Genomic DNA, 16,747 nt, shown 5'->3' with positions numbered 1-16,747 from the left:
AGGACTCATTGGAGTGGACCTTTGATTCTGCTTTGATTTTTGAAAATCAAAAAGACATGAGTTCCAGGGGGCAGGGGGAGTTTAGCGACGTGGCAAGATAGTTGACTGTGGCAGGCAGGCAGTTGAGGGAAGTGGGTAGAAAACAAACATCTTGTAAATATTCCCTGGGAAGTACAATTTGGTGTTAAAAGAACGACTTGACAGCCAGATTGTCTGGGTTCAAATCGTGGCTTGCTGCCTATCAGCTGTGTAAACTTGGATAATACCCTAATATCTCTGCGCCTTAGTTTCCCCAAAATGGGATAACGATAGTTATCCTCTCTCAGGACTGTTGTGGCAAATTATGGACTAATAAGGGGAAGCACTCAGAACAGTGCCTGGCCCATCACAGGTACCAGGCTTGTTCTTTACTCACCACATTTTTTACAATCATCATAAAATGTAGGGGCTGCACACATGAAGGAGCTGAAGTTCAGAGAGGCCAAGTAACTTACCTAAGGAAGCACAGCTGGCAAGGGGCAGTACTAGGACCAGAATTCCAGTTTTTCATGCTCTATTGTTGTTTATATCCTGAAGAGAGCAGCTCTGGGTAACCAGAAGTTTCCTTAAAGTCACAGGACATGGGGCATGGGCTGGCAGGGATGAGAAAGGAGACAGGAGGGCTTCTGAAAAACGTGACAGATTTCCTCCGTTTCCTGGCTTTAGGCACGGATGGACTGTTTCCCAAGGCCCGTCTAGAAGGTACATCCTGTGACTCACAGCCACTTCTCACTTTCCGGCCGAACCCCCTCACCCATTCAGGCAGCCACTACAGTCGAGGTTGCAGCCTCAGACTGTATTTTCTGTCCTTGTGGGCCCCCAGTGTGTCATCTTGTTGGGAGATCTGGTGACACGTGTCAACATTATGTCATCAAAATGGAAATTCTTGGAAATCTTTAGGTGATTGCAATTTACGTTCTGTATGTATGCACTTGTCAAAAGTTTGGATTTGAGGCCTTAGAATTTTATATTTTGAAACCTTTCCATGTGCCATGAGTTTTCCCAGACCTGTCAAAGCCAGGCTGCATCCCAGAACTCAGCTTCTTGATTTCCATCGGGGCCAGGGCCTGGCCCCAGATGGGCTGTAAGCAGGTGGGCGTGGGGTGCAGTGCTCCACTGCAGTGTTGAAATATTGCTTGAACTAAATCAGATCAAAGATCAGCTTTACTCAGACAAGAATAGAAAACACAATTGCATTCAATTACAGAACAGCATGTACCCCCACAAATACCAGACTGCCTTGAAAAGTTTTGAATTGTTAACATCAAGAACCGTGTTGCACGTCTCCTGCTCTTCCAGTGTAGGGTTTATATAGCTTGTGGGTGGCAAAGGGCAATTCGGGAGTCCAGTCTGCTTCTCGTTGAAAGCTTTCCCATTTCTGGTCCTCTGGTCACTGTTGTATTGAGGTACCAAAAGTCCAGCAATCTCAGAGTGACACTGTTCAGCAGACTAAGTTGCACTGGATAATGATGCCATTTTGCATTTCTAATATATTATTACGTAGAAAGCTGCAAACAGCACTACTGGGGCCAGATTGGTATTATTATCTCTATTTCATTGGTGAGGAAACTGAGGCTCAAAGGGAAAATGTCTCTTGCCCAAGGTTAGAGAGTAAAGCTGTGCATTGAACGGGGGTCTGTCTGACTCCCAGGCTCAGTATTTTCTCCCCACACCATGCTGCCATGTTGTCTATCCCAACATTAGGAAGCACAGGTGCCTTCCCCAGGTTTTGAGGCCAAAATCGTGATGAAGCATTTTTAAAACATTAAATTGCTGATATAGTGGAAAGAACCAAAGCTTTGCAGTCAAAGCTGTTTGGGTTCAAATTCGCCACTTGTTTGTCCTATGACCCTGAGTAAGATATTCTCCAGATCTGTTTCCTCATTTGAAAAATGGGAATAACCATAATAATACCTTTCCTTAGAAGCTGTTTTTTGAGATGGAGTCTCGTGCTACCGCCCAGGCTGGAGTGCAGTGGCGTGATCTCAGCTCACTGTAACCTCCACCTCCCAGGCTCAAGTGATTCTCCTTCCTCGGCCTCCCAAGTAGCTGAGATTACAGGCGCCTGCCATCGCGCATGGCTGATTTTTATATTTTTAGTAGAGATGGGGTTTCACCATCTTGGCCAGGCTGGTCTCGAACTCCTGACCTCTGTGATCCACCCTCCTTGACCTCCTAAAGTGCTGGAATTACAGGTATGATCCACCACACCCGGCACTTATAAGCTGTTTTTAAGGATTCTGGAAAACAATACTGACGGTGTGCCTAATGCTTGGTAAATATGAGTCACTTTTCTGTGCCCACAAAGCACTACCGTGTCCCTTAATCCATCTTGTTAATTATCAAAGTTAGGAAAAAAATTAAACTATTTATACGTTGCGCATGTTAACATAGATTCTTCCTTAGACCAGCCTCAGGAAGAATTTCATCCCTAACTTGTAAACTCATCTTTTTTCGGTTGTCTGTGTGCCTGCACTTCTCAGGCCTCTTCAGGCTGATTCTAGTCCCATGTTGTGTGGTGTCTGAAGTGTCCGGTCCCTTTTTTCGGTCAGAGACATGCTCATCCTTGAGAACTGAATGCCTCAAGCTCTCTTTTCGTCTTCTCTCTGCTCCTTGGGTTGGAAGAAATCTTTCCTGTTTCTCTTCACTCCTTTTGTCCTCCAGGCATCCTCTCTCATCTTTCTGCCTCTCTGGTCTTCAGGCAGAGTTTTCTTCTCAGCTGTCTTCTTGCTTTTCGTGATGTTGGGTCTTTGTTTCTTCTTCTCTTTCTGTTCAGGTCCAAAATTCATTTGGGTCAATGTTACGTCATAGTGTTACCTTCCATTTCCGTCTGAGCTGCAAAGCCAGCCAGACTATGCCCTTCCGCGCGCCCTGGTCATCTTTTCCCTCTGGGGCTGCACTGGCTCTTTGGGGGATTTGTTACCATTCAGGGTCTTCAATCCTCATTCTAGGGGCTTCCAGTAACCTCTCCCACCTTCCCTCTTCCCAGTAAGTCATGGGTATTGTTGTATTCTGTTTGTGCTGTTAGAAGGGAATTCTTGAGATTGGGTAATTGTTACACAATAGAAGTTTATTTCTTACAGTTCTGGAGGCTGGGAAATCCCAAAATCAAGGTGTTGGCAGGTTTGGTATCTGGTGAGGGCTGCTCTCTGCTTCCAAGATGGTGCCTTGTGGCTGCATCCTGAGGAGGGGACAAACACTATCTCCTCAACTGGCAGAAGGGACTGAAGCCACTCAAGCCCTTTTATAGGGGCCCTAATGTGAGGCCCTAATGCTATCGGTGAGGGTGCTGTTCACATAAATTAATCACCCCTTAACGGCCCTGACTCTTAATACGATCACATTGGTGATGAAATTTCAATGTATGAACTTTGAGGAGGGACACGTTCAAATCATAGCAGCTGTGCTATTGCCTGAGTAATCTGGGGGAAGATGAGTCATGTCTCTTTTCACCCCTGATTTCAGTGCTGACTGATTCTGGAGTGGCAGAGAGGGTTGGAGGCTCACCCTCTGCTCACCCGGCCCTCTGGCCATCTCTTAGAATACAAGGGCAGGGACTGAGTCTTTTCTTATAGGCTGGTTCCTGCCTTCACGGAGCACTGAGAAAAATATTATTCCTCTGAAGCACAGCACGAGCATTTTGGGTACTGTAGTCATTCAGGAGTTTGTTGAACTAATACAAGTTTATATGAGGTATAAAATACTAGAAAGAATATGTGTTTCCCAAAGTCGTGGTCTTCCCATTGGTTGAAAGAGAAGATTCTGGCTTCCCTAATGCCTGCCTCGGAAGGTTCAGGGAGCATGACCCTAAATGTCCTGGTTTCTCCTGGGAATTCTTTACAAATGATCATTCGTGACTTTATCCACATTAATTTTGAACGTGTTTAATTTTCAGCTTGTATTTTCTCATGGATTATGTGTGAGTCAGCATTCAGAGTACTTAACACACTTAGTGTCATTAGTGATTACTTAGCCCACACATGTGGGAAGCTAGACCTCCATGTACAGAAAAATGGAGGCCCAGAGAGCCTAATTGACTCTCCCAAGGCCATATAACTGGAAAATTCTGGAACTGAGTTTTTTCCAGTGTGTCTTGGTATCCCTGGACGAGCCTTCTCTGTAGAGAAGGAAGCGTCTCCTGGGTTGGAAAGCGCAGGCCGGGATCAGCAGCAGGGGTGTCCTTAGACTGTGTGCACAGCATGGCCCCAGCCTGCTCTCCCCTGCCCTGAGGAGTCAGGGAGGAGGCAGCTGCTTCATGCTGCCTCACCCCTTCTCCTGAGCACCAGACAACCAGGTCTTCACAGAGAGCACTCAGCCGTTGGCCACACAGGCAGCATCTGTCCTTCAAGAAGACAGCAGAGCATCAAGAAAACAAACCAAAACACCAAAAAATACCCGAAAGACACTGGAGTGTATTTGTTACCAGCCCTTTTATGGCAGGGAAGTGTTTCAAGGTCTTATTTATAAGGCTGGACAAGCTTAGGCTGATTAAAACCATGAGTTGGAATTTGCCTCCCCCTCCCAGATCCTGCCCAGTTGACAGCTCCTAGCAGGCTAGGAGACCCCCCACCCCCACCCCCACCCCACCCCAGGGGTTCACTGAAGAAGACCATCTGGGCCTGGAATGTTGATGTGATTTTTCTCTACTTCTCTCTTTTTTTTTTTTTTCATTCGCCTCCTCCACCCACTTCTAAAGCAGCTGATTGCTCTGGTTCCTTTTCATGTTGAACAGAAGAGAAGACGGAGATCTTGAAACCCGAGCTGGGGACGGGAGGGCACTGACCGAGAGTAACCCCGTCTGGCTCAGCTCAGCTCAGTCAAGGGCTTCCCTCCTCCGCCTGCCCGAGCTGCGCGCTACTCTCCTCCTTCTTCTCCCTACCCCCACCCAGCTCCTCCACTCCTCTCCTCCCTTTCCTCCCTCCTCCCACCTTCCCTGTCCTCTGTGCTCAGAGAAGTGAAGGAACGCCGAATGGCCGGGAAAGCAGCACCTCACCCCCACCCATGTCACCGCCCTCCGCCTGCACATTCCTCAGCTAGTCCCAGAGGATATGTGGCAAGAAGCTGAGGGTTCTGCCTCCTTTCTTCCCTGGCCCACAAACACACATTTCACCTGCATTTGTCGTTTTTCCCTTTCCTTTGCTCTGTTTCACAGTACACACAGCGAAGCCAGTCTAGGCTAATTGGTAGGTCACCGTTTGCTCCTCCAGGCAAAACCAAGGAGGCTGCGCTCAGCAGATCAAATGTTTTGGTCTGTATTGACGAGACTGTGGTGGGAGAGCTCTCTTGATCTTTTGCTGGATAGTGACTCTCCCTTCTGCAGGCAGCAGTAGCCCAGCTCCGCACCCCGTAACAGAGGTCATACCTTCCTGTTACCCGAGTCAGCTCTTCCCCCTGAAAGAGCACTTTCACGTTCTTGATCTTCGGTTTGCACAATAATCTGTGAATGTTATTGGCCCCATTTTATATCCAAGGAAACTGAGGCTTAGGGAGATTTCAAAAAGGGGGCAAGTAAGCTTCATGATGGCAGAGCTGACCTTGAATCCAGAACCCCTGATGCTCTATCCGGTGGTGCTGATTTTGTTTTGCCCTGTGTTCCTTTCGATTTCATAGGTAAGGCCTCAGAGATCATCTTCTCCAACCCACACATTTTACTGATTATAAAATCCGGGTCCACGTTGACTCAGTGCCCAAAGTTAAATGGCTCAATGACTGTCCTGTTCACGAAGTATGCCCTGTCTTGTGTGGAATGATTGGTCTTTCTTCCAGGTCATCTTCCACCTACATCTATCCTTGCAGTGACTGGCAGACAGGATCATTCCTGTTGATTCCCTGTAAAATAATAGATTGATTTATTCTTTTATAAAGTTATGAATAGACAAATCAGTCAGCTTCAACCTTTTCTTTATAGATATTATCAGCAGAAACAACTCAATAATTCTGTCTTAGGAACTCAGCCAGGCTAATATGTATTATAATACACACATACATATGCACACACGTACACACATGTGCATACCTTAGATCACAAATTCAGCATCTCAACTTTGCTGCCAAAACCAGTTCTGTGTCTTGTCTATTCTGAATAAGCTTTAAGGTTAAATTAGCCATGAATCTGTTCCGATCAGTCATTCCTGAAAGTGATGATGATATTAGCTATCCTTTACCAAGCACCTTCCTCAGTGCCAGGCATTATACTAGGTCTGCAGGTACGTTTTTCCATTGAACACCTAGCTCAGCCCAATGAGGTGGGTGCCATTGTCATCTCCATTTTACCAGTGAATCAACTCAGCCTTCCTCTGTCTGCTTCCCCACTCTGCTCCCAGCTGCTGCTCACCTGACTCTCCTCTTGACCTGGGCAGATGTGGCCGAGCAGGCTTAGCAGAACTTCTGTGTCCTCTTCACTTGGTTTGTTTCAAGTTCATGTCCTGCTTCATCCTTTCCCTAACTCACTGCAAGGTGAATTTACTTCTCTGCAATTGGCAAGTTGCAGTTGCATTGGGTTATTAATTTATCACAATCACATCGGGTCATTAATTTATTCACTCATTTATATTCATTCATTCATTTATTAGTTCTCATTCATTCATTCATCCAATTTACTCCTCTGTGCCAGGCACCGCTGGCTTTAGAATTACCGGCCCTCAAGGAATTTCTGTTCTTGTGGGAGGAGGATATATACACAGGTGACTGCAGCTTCATCTGTGTGATACTAGCGGGAAACATAGGATGTTGGGCACAAAGAGTCACAAAAGGCTGGGCGCGGTGGCTCATACCTGTAATCTTAGTTCTTTGGGAGGCCAAGGGTGGTAGATCATCTGAGGTCAGGATTTCAAGACCAGCCTGGCTAACGTGGCAAAACCCCATCTTTACTAAACATAGAAAGAAAAAAAAATTAGCTGGGCATGGTGGCGGGCCCCTAGAATGCCAGCTACTCAGGAAGTTGAGGCCAGAGAATCGCTTGAACCCAGGGAGTAGAGGTTGTAGTGAGCCAAGATCGGGTCACTTCACTCCAGCCTGGGTGAAAGAGTGAAACTCTGTCTCTGTCTCAAAAAAAAAAAAAAGTTACAAGAAAGGGCTGGCCGCCTAACGCAGCTTGAGGGTGGGAAGGCAGGGGCAGGCTTCCTGAAGGAGGTGACTCACAGGCCATATCATGAGGATGGGGTAAGAGGAGAAAGTATGTTTCAGACATCTGGCTTTCTTGATATTCTTGGCTTTCCACCCATTTTTCTGCCAGCAACATAATGGAGAAGACAGAGACCAGCAGGTACAAAGCCACTGTACTCTGTCCTTACCCACTTCTTTCCCCCTGCCTTTACTTCCCAAATCTGAGGTTTTTAGAAATCTCCTCTCTAGTTATTTGCTTGTTCATTCATTTGCTGAGAACCTACTATGTCCCTAGCATTATGACCACAAAATGTCCTGGTCATTGTCATCATGAGAGGTCTTACCTCTTCCTCTTCAGCCACAGCTTCCTGGGATTTTTGAGTTTGTCCTTTTCCAGAACTTGGCTCCAGTCTGATTTCTCCCCATGAAGCCCTTACAGATAAACCTCATCTTGGGCCAGTGCTTCCATTCACTGTCTCTTTTTGGCTTTCTTATCCTTCCTTCTGCCTTCTTGAATTTATTTGCCTCTTTATCTCTCCCTTCAGCCTTGAAAGTTCCTTGAGGGCAGGGACTGTGCCCCCATCTTTCCTATAAATGGCATTGTTGTACAGTGGCAAAGTTGAGTTAAAAAACCTTTTCGGGCCAGATGCGGTGGCTCAAGCCTGCAATCCCAGCACTTTGGGAGACCGAAGCAGGCGGATCACGAGGTCAAGAGATGGAGACCATCCTGGCCAACATGGTGAAACCCCGTCTCTACTAAAAATACAAAAATTAGCTGGGCTTGGTGGCGCGTGCCTGTAGTCCCAGCTACTTGGGAGGCTGAGGCAGGAGAATTGCTTGAACCCAGGAGGCAGAAATTGCAGTGAGCCAAGATTGTGCCACAGCACTCCAGCCTGGTGCCTGGTGACAGAGGGATACTCAAAAAAAAAAAAAAAAAAAAAAAAAAAAACCCTTTTCGTTAATCACAAATTATTACCATATATTGAGCACCTACCATGATGAATATCTCTAGTCTTTATATCTTTGAAATGTGGATACTATTACCTTCACTTCAATGGTAAGAAAAATTGTGCTCAGGGAGGCAAAGTCACTTTCTCACAATCACACAGCTATTTCACAGCAGAGTGCAGTATCAAATTTAGTTTTTTCTGGTCCCAAACCCTGATGTTTTCTCCACACCATTGTTTCTCAGACTTGGCTGGAATCACTGGGAAGTTTTATTAAATCCTTCTTTTTTTTGAGACAGTCTCTCTCTGTCACCCAGGCTGGAATGCACCCAGGCTCAGTGCAAACTCCGCCTCCCAGGTTCAAGTGATTCTCCTGCCTTGGACTCCCAAGTAGCTGGGATTAGGCACCCACTACCATGCTCAGCTAACTTTGATATTTTTAGTAGAGGCAGGGTTTCACCATGTTGGCCAGGCTGATCTCGAACTCCTGAACTCAAGTGATCCACCCAACTCACTCCAAAAGTGCTGGAATTAACAGGCATGAGCCACCAAGCCCAGCTAAGTTTTATTAAATTCTGATGCCTGGATCTTACCCTAGCAGTTCTCATTAGTTGCTCCATGGTGTGGCCTGGGCTCTGGGATTTTTGTGAAACCCCCAGCTGAGTCTAACGGGCAGTCACGTTTGAGAATCAGCGTGCTACAACACATTGCCTTCCTGTTTTCACACCCGTTGGCGCTAGTGTGTGAGTCTAATCTAAGCCCACACGGGTGGATATCCACCTGATCAGGCTGTGTTCTTTGTAGCCAAGGATCTTTGGCCCTCCCTGCTGCTTCCCCTACCAGCCCAGCCAACCTACCACATTATGCACGTGCACAGCCGAAGGCTGTTGACTGTTTAATCAGCCTCTGGGTTCTTCCTGTGTCTCATCTGGGGCATTCACCGATAGGAGGTTGGAGCTTGATCACATCCAGATGTTCTCATCTTCAGAGCCTGTTGACATAACAGAATAGTCTTATAAACGTGCTGAGCACATTCATTGGTCTGGAGAGTGTTGCTGGATGACCTAGGCCCATTGCAGGGGTGGCCTGGGTCACCCTCTCCACACGTCTGCCACCATGCTTGGGAAGGAGGGAGCTGTTTTGAAGTTCCCTGGTGCAATGTGATGTATTGTTCTGGCTCTGCTCAGGCGGAATCTGTGGCCCACCTGGTCAGTGAGGTTAGCTAATAGGTGTATTCTGTCTCTGCTGAGGTTTCACAGAGGCCTTTTTGACGCTTCATTTTATAGATAAGGCAGTGGAGGTACAACTACATGAAATAATCTGACAAATAAATGGATATAGAACTCAGGTTTCCGACTCCCAGTGTGTTTTCCCCACTGTTGTACAATAATCAGTGTCTACCTTTCCACACCAGTCCTCAGCTGAAGCCACCAGCTTACCCACCTTCCTTCCCGTTTCTCCTAAGAACAGAAGGTGACCCCAGATATCACTTTCTGGTCCTGGGAAGGCAGTTTTAGTGGTTAGCAGTCCTGTTCACTCCTAGAGTGTGGCCTGGGGATGGTCCTGACATCCCTTGGATTCTTCCTGGACCTGATCAGCTAAAAGGAAATCTCCTCGGATGGTGCTCAGATACTTCTGGAATCTTCTCATTCCTAATTCCATCTCCTAGTATTTGGTATTCAGCTACCCTTCATTGGGCAGTAATTCTGTGCCAGGTCTGATCTGGGCATTGGTGGTGGTACTAAGAACACATATTCCCTATCCTGTAGGCATAGTCTGGTGGAGATAGCATGTAAGTTAAACAGTGTTCCTTAAACTATGGTTCCACACCTCCCTCCTCCAACATTGGAAGTACAAGGGATGCAGCCAGGCGCAGTGGCTCATGCCTGCAATCCCAGCACTTTGGGAGGCCAAGGTGGGTGGATCACGAGGTCAGGAGTTCGAAACCAGTCTGACCAACATGGTGAAATCCCTCTACTAAAAATACAAAAAAAAAAAAAAAATTAACCAGGTGTGGTGGTGGGTGCCTGTAATCTCAGCTACTCAGAAGTCTGAGGTGGGAGAATTGCTTGAACCCAGGAGGTGGAGGTTGCAGTGAGCCAAGATCGAGCCACTGCACTCCAGCCTGGGTGATATAGCGTGACTCTGTCTCAAAAAACCAAACCAAAACAAAAAGAAGTACAAGAGATGCTTTTCAAATGTAGATTCGTGGGCTCTGCTTTCTGCATTTTAGACCCACTATTTCAAAATCTCTAGGGACTGGGCCCAAGAAACTGCATTTTAACGTGCTCTGTTAATGCAGCTTAGGTGCCCTGAGGTTTGAAAGCTGCAGTAGAGAGCCTGATGGTAACAGTGTGGAAGTCATATGTGATGGGAAGCATCAGGTAGGTAGCCATTTGCAGGAGCACCAATTCTGAGGGACACTAACTGGGCCTAGGAACAGCTGCTGGCTGTCATGAGGAATATCTAGGAGCTAGCCACAGAAGGGTAGCAGAGAATCATTTCTCTAGCAGTGTGGATCTTGCTCACTTTATTCTCTCTGTATAACTCAATATTACTGAAGTTTGTCTAAAGCAGAATACACCTGTAGCGTGCAGCATTGATGAGAGACTGGCTGGGCTGTCGGGCTCTCCTGCTACTTTATCTCTACATGTGACCCTCTTAGCTCCGTGGATTAACTCCTGTCCTCATTAAGCCTCACACTGTAGCCCCATTTTCAGATCAAACCTGTTTCTCTTCTGCTAAATGATGAGTTTGCCCTCTAGAGGTTTGTTAGCGCCTGGCCCTGGGGACTCAGTTCATGTGGTGCTGATGAGCTGGTTTTATCTTTATTACAAAGAAGTTCGGCTGTTAGGAGAGTGGGTTGGAAGGAGAAGAGGTAGACAGTCAAATGAAATGAGTCAGGGAGAACCATACTGTTTTAGAGTCAGAGGGCTCCTACCTAGCATCTGCTCAGAAACCTCTCATTTTGGAGATTAGAAACTGAGGTTCAGAAAGATGATATGAAGTACGCAGTGACACCACCAGACATAGCCTCCAACTCTAAGGACTAACATTCTGGATTCTTAGCGGTACTTTTTCTGTTTTGCTGCACTGGATTGAAGCCTTTTATAAATGTACCCAGAGGTCCTATTATTTAGAGAGATTCTGTATGAAACCCTTTAGCAATCAAATAATTTAATAGGGCTGATGGTTTAAATATATGTTTATATGTTTTCCTAAAGCTTGGCAGACCTGGGTTTTACAGCTTTGTATTACACGTTTTTGTTGTTTGTTTTGAGACGGAGTTTCACTCTCGTTGTCCAGTCTGGAGTACAAAGGGGTGATCTTAGTTCACCACAACCTCTGCCTCCAGGGTTCAAGCGATTCTCCTGCCTCAGCCTCCCGAGTAGCTGGGATTATAGGCATGTGCCACCACACCTGGCTAATTTTGTATTTTTATTAGAGACAGGGTTTCTTGGAGTTGGTCAGGCTGGTCTCGAACTCCTGACCTCAGGTGATCCGCCTGCCTCAGCCTCCCAAAGTACTGGGATTACAGGCGTGAGCCACCATGCCAGGCTGCATGTTTTATGTTTGGAATTAAAATGAGACCGTGTCTGTGAAAGCACTTTGAGATGCATAATGCACTCTTCCAGTGTTTGTCAAAACGTGTTCCCCAGGTCGCAGCATCAGCATCACCTGGAGATGATTCTCCAGTCCCATCCCAGGCCCGGGAAACTCTGGGGGGAGGGACCAGCAGGCGGCATTTTAACAAGCCCTCCAGGTGATTCTGGTGCATACTTAAGTTTGAAAACCATTGCTTGCTTTGCATTCAATAGGAGCTCAGTCCCTGCAGCTTGTGGGAATAAGGCTTTAAATCTCTCCAGTTTTAGCTCTGTGAGTTGGTGCTGAGGAAGCCGGAATGGACTAGAATCACAAAGCTCAGGCAGGGTGGGTGAGCTCATTTCAAAGGTTCGACTTCTTTTTTGAAGAGCAAGAAAAGGCTGTGTTTGTGTTTGTGTGTGTTAACACCACCATCACGCTGAATTGAGGAGCACATGCTGGGTGTGGCTCGACATGTTACCAGAAAACAGTATTTTCATTATCTCATGCCTCTCCTGATACGGTAATGCTTCCCTATCTCATTCCCGTGTGTGCTTAGCCAGGAGACTTCCGATCGCCAATATTCGGATACGTTTCTCCACTGCCTCATTGTGCCCACTTTTTAAAAAAATTACTAAATAAAAATAAAACACTATTTCTCGATAGACTTAAAGCTTCAGGATTTCCTGGTGGACAATGAAACCTTCTCTGGGTTCCTGTATCACAACCTCTCTCTCCCGAGGTCTACTGTGGACAAGATACTGAGGGCTGATGTCACTCTCCACAAGGTAAGCTGTTGCCTCCAGCTTCTTCAGTGGGGCTGTTGGCAATTACGTTGTTCAGCTACTTGAAAGAAATGACTAGGCCCCTGTCCTCGTAATGGTGGTGAAGGGGAGGGAGGTAGTTCAAATTCAACTTCATCTAATTTTACTTCCCTATTCAGGCAGGAATTGCCAGACCATCCTGGAGTGGAATATGCAACCTGGTGTCATGGGCCAGTTGGTTGAAATAAAATTAATTTCTGGCTTATCACTTGGCATTTGTGATGACTTCCTCCTACAAGGGATACATTTTGAGTTAAACTTAAAAAATATTCACAGTTCTGAGACAGTAGCCATGGTTGAGGATTATTGATATGGAGGTGCTCTGTGTATAAAATTGAAGACAGACTTCAGACAGGGTATATTAAGAGACTTTTAAGAATTTCATAAAATCAGGGCTAAACGCAATTGCTCACGTCTATAATCCCAGCACTTTGTGAGGCCAAGGCGGGTAGATCACCTGAGGCTAGGAGTCCAGATCACCCTGGCCAACATATGAAACCTGGTCTCTACTAAAAATATAAAAATTAGCCGGGTATGGTGGTGGGCACCTGTAATCCCAGCCACTCATGAGGCTGAGACAGAAGAATCATTTGAACCTGGGAGGCGGAGGTTGCAGTGAGAATCATTTGAACCTGGGAGGCAGAGGTTGCCGTAAGCCAAGATTGTGCCACTGCACTCCAGCCTAGGCGACAAAGTGAGACTCCTTCTCAAAAAAAAAAAAAGAAAAAAAAAAAAGAAAAAGAAAGAAAAGATAATTTTATAAAATTAGGAAATAATATTAGTGATTATGTTGAATTTTAACTTCAAATTCTAGAAAACTTTCTCTGGCATCATTATTAGACAGCTCTTGTGTAGTGGGTAGCAGACCCAGATTGCATGGTTATTGATTTTTCAGAGACACTTTTTGAGTTTATTCTGTGGCAGAAAGGGGAACTGCTTCCTCCCCTGTCTCATGTCTGCATACGAGCTTGTCTTTACAATAAGCAGAAGTAGTAGAAATGTTTGAAAGCTTGAAAATAAGCTTTTTGCTTCACATGATCTAGAATTTTCAAAATTAGAAAAATGTGCTTACTGCTTGCCCTTCTGAAACTAGGAAAATATGCCTTGTGTTTACCAGTTGTGTGGTTGGGAAACCGGCCAAGGGCAGCAGGCTTTTGAAAATAGTTGCATTTAGCATAATTTCCATTGCCCTCTGCCAATTTCATATCTGTTACATCTGATCAGTTTAAAATAAGGGACATCCTAAGCCTGGAGGTGGTCCTGGGATGGTAATTAGAATTTCTGTGTTGTCAGTATTCTTTTTTTATTTTTTGAGCACACAAGAAATTTATTGAAAAAGTCTTGGGATCAATACTTGTATAAGGAAAGGGAAGGGAACAAAGCACAATTGGGCAGAGGCAGAAGATGACTTCAACAAAGGCCACCTGTTGTCACTAGTTTTTATTTTTTTAGTTTGAGAAGGAGTCTCACTCCATCACCCAGGGTGGAGTACAGTGGTACAATCTGGCTCACCGCAACCTCTGCCTCATGGGTTCAAGTGGTTCTTTTGCCTCAGCCTCCTGGGTAGCTGGGATTATAGGCATGTACCACCACACCTGGCTATTTTTGTCTTTTTAGTAGAGATGGGGTTTCATCATGTTGGTTGGCCAGGCTGGACTTGAACTCCTGACCTCAGGTGATTTGCCCCTGTTGGCCTACCAAAGTGCTGGGATTACAAGCGTGAGCCACTGCACCCGGCGTGTTGTCGGTGTTCTTAGACACAGACACTAACTATAGGTTGACAGCCTCGCAGCAAGGACTAAAGGAAGGAGTAGAACTGAAATGTGCTTGAGTATCTATGGCAGTCAGTGAAAACTTGATGGGAATCATGGTCAGTCAAATGCTCTGCAGTATTTCAAAAGTTGTATGGGATTTGAGAGGTTTTCGGTCCATCACTCACCTTAGGTTGTTCTACAACCATGTCAGCCTGCACCAGTTTAAACTAACAGGGCATTTAATAATGGTTTAATAAAGAGCCTGCATCATTCATTCAGTCAGTAAACACTGGCTGTCATGTTTCAACACTGTGAATGCAAAGTGAGCACCATAAAGAGAGGGTCCTCTTCTTTCAAAGCTTGTGGTCCACTGGACCATATATGAAGAAGAATAGTTTCGGCCCAGAAAGGCAATTAAGTAAAATATGACCAAGAAGAGGCTCTCTAGTGGGTTTGGTATAAAGAAAAGATAAGACTGACTTAGAACTGGACTATCAGTAAGAAAGCCTGGCTTTCTGGTACTCTGCTCTAAGGCAAGTAAAACGGAGAATTCCAAAATCTGAAATTAAAAGAACGTAGTTCTGTGCCTTAGTTAAATATCTATACTTACAGATAAGTAGCATAAATGCTTTCCCCCATATTTTAGCCCAATTCTACTTAAAGACAACATAAATTGCAAAAGAGTGAGGATGTTGTTCCTGTAATAAAATTGGTTCCTGGAATTCAGATTCTGGATTCCTGTTTGCCAAATCATGTGTCCTACTCTTGAGAAAACGAGTTGGACTCTGGATTTTTTTTTTTTTTTTTTTTTTGCAAGAGGGCAAGATTGTGGGAGACATTGAGTTAATGCAGCCTGCACGTTCTAAATGTCCTGTCAATGTGCCTTGTGCTTTGATACATTCTGCGGTTCAGTAAAGAGACCTGATGCCTTGACTATTTGTACTGGTACCTGTTTTAAGATCTTCACAGCTGTATTGATGTGAAGTTCTCCAGAAGACTTCAAGGACCCAGCTTCCGATCTTTGTAATCCTGTTGTGCTTGTCTCTCTCTGCATGAAATGCTTCCAGGTATTTTTGCAAGGCTACCAGTTACATTTGACCAGTCTGTGCAATGGGTCAAAATTACAAGAAATGATTCAACTTGGTGACCAAGAAGCTGCCGTGCTTTGTGGCCTACCAAGGGAGAAGCTGGCTGCAGCAGAGCGAGTACTTCGTTCCAACATGGACATCCTGAAGCCGATCCTGGTGAGTAGACTTGCTCAGGGGAGAAACGTCAAGCACTCATGCTTTCGGAATGTGAGGTTTTTCCTTGGACAACATGACTTTGTTTTTGTAGAAAAGTACTGCTCGCTGGGAATTTGTGATATCATTTAGTTCAGTGGTGTTCTAAGTGTTGGTAGTGTTCTTTCAGACTTTTGGGCCATCTCCTAAAGCATGAATGGGAAGAATAAGCTGGGTGTGGCTGAATTTAAGCCAAATGTTTTTTGTGCTTATTTCAATCAGAGAAGACCTACTTTTTCATGTTTTTAATATTATGATACTAAGCAAGAGTTCATCAACACTATAATACTAATATTATAATACTAAGCAAGAATAAAGAGTTCTTCAGATTAAAAAAAAAAGTCTTGACACCATTGTTAGGAACATGGATATCTATTCATGTTTAAAAATTCATCATAAAGATGACATTGTGAGCTGTCACAGTTGGGAGGCCCTGGAATTAGATGAGACTGCACTAATTAGCTTAATTACTAATAAAATTGCAAAGTAAAATTCCAACAAAGTTTTTTCAGCCTCAGAATCAATAGTTCAGAGAAGCAGTCTATGAGAATTCCCATACATTCTTAACCAAAGAATGCGGGTGAGCCTGACCAATTTGGTTATTAGAGTGTTGTATAGAGTTCCAGAACAACTATGTCTCTAGGTTTTCTGAGAGCTCTGGTGAAATTCCTCTCTCTACTCCAAATATCATCATTTAATATCCAGGATTTTGGTTTTCTACTTACCAGATAGTATTCTGATTTGGCAGTAGATACTCTTAAAACCAGGGAAAGATCCCTGGAGGAAGGATGTATCTGGAAAGAGATGTTCCTTTTTATAATAAAATGGAATTGTAATACTCTTGGACTTTGTGGGGCATGAATTCTTTACAGAGAGTTGGAAACTAGGAATATTCAGTTTCTGGACCCTGTACCCAGATTATACCCTAGAATGTGACCTTAGAAACACACCTCAAGGTTCATACCTATCAAAAAGTTCTTGTATTGGCCGGGCATGTCGCCTGTAATCCCAGCACTTTGGGAGGCTGAGGTGGGTGGATTACCTGAGGTCAGGGGTTCAACACCAGCCTGGCCAACATGGTGAAACCTCATCTCTACAAAAATACAAGAATTAGTCAGGCATGATGGTGTGTGTCTGTAATTCCAGCTACTTGGGAGGCTGAGGCAGGAGAATCACATGAGCCCAGGAGGCAGAGGTTACAGGGAGCTGAGATCCAC

The 16,747-nt window shown here is 45.1% G+C and overlaps 1 protein-coding gene across 4 annotated transcripts in view; it reads left to right on the top strand.

Moving 5' to 3' along the window:
• ABCA1 (ATP binding cassette subfamily A member 1) overlaps window positions 1-16,747 on the top strand; it is a 157,060-nt gene that overhangs the window by 54,919 nt on the left and 85,394 nt on the right. For all 4 annotated transcript variants that reach the window (XM_003925261.4, XM_074395116.1, XM_074395115.1 and 1 more), the window contains 2 exons: window positions 12,339-12,460; window positions 15,318-15,494. In XM_003925261.4, the coding sequence (XP_003925310.1) occupies window positions 12,339-12,460; window positions 15,318-15,494 (299 nt within the window). The remainder of the gene's footprint in view (window positions 1-12,338; window positions 12,461-15,317; window positions 15,495-16,747) is intronic.

This window comes from Saimiri boliviensis, chromosome 2, assembly GCF_048565385.1.
Source record: "Saimiri boliviensis isolate mSaiBol1 chromosome 2, mSaiBol1.pri, whole genome shotgun sequence".
Lineage (NCBI taxonomy): Eukaryota > Metazoa > Chordata > Mammalia > Primates > Cebidae > Saimiri > Saimiri boliviensis.
This window is presented reverse-complemented; position numbering and strand designations above follow the sequence as displayed.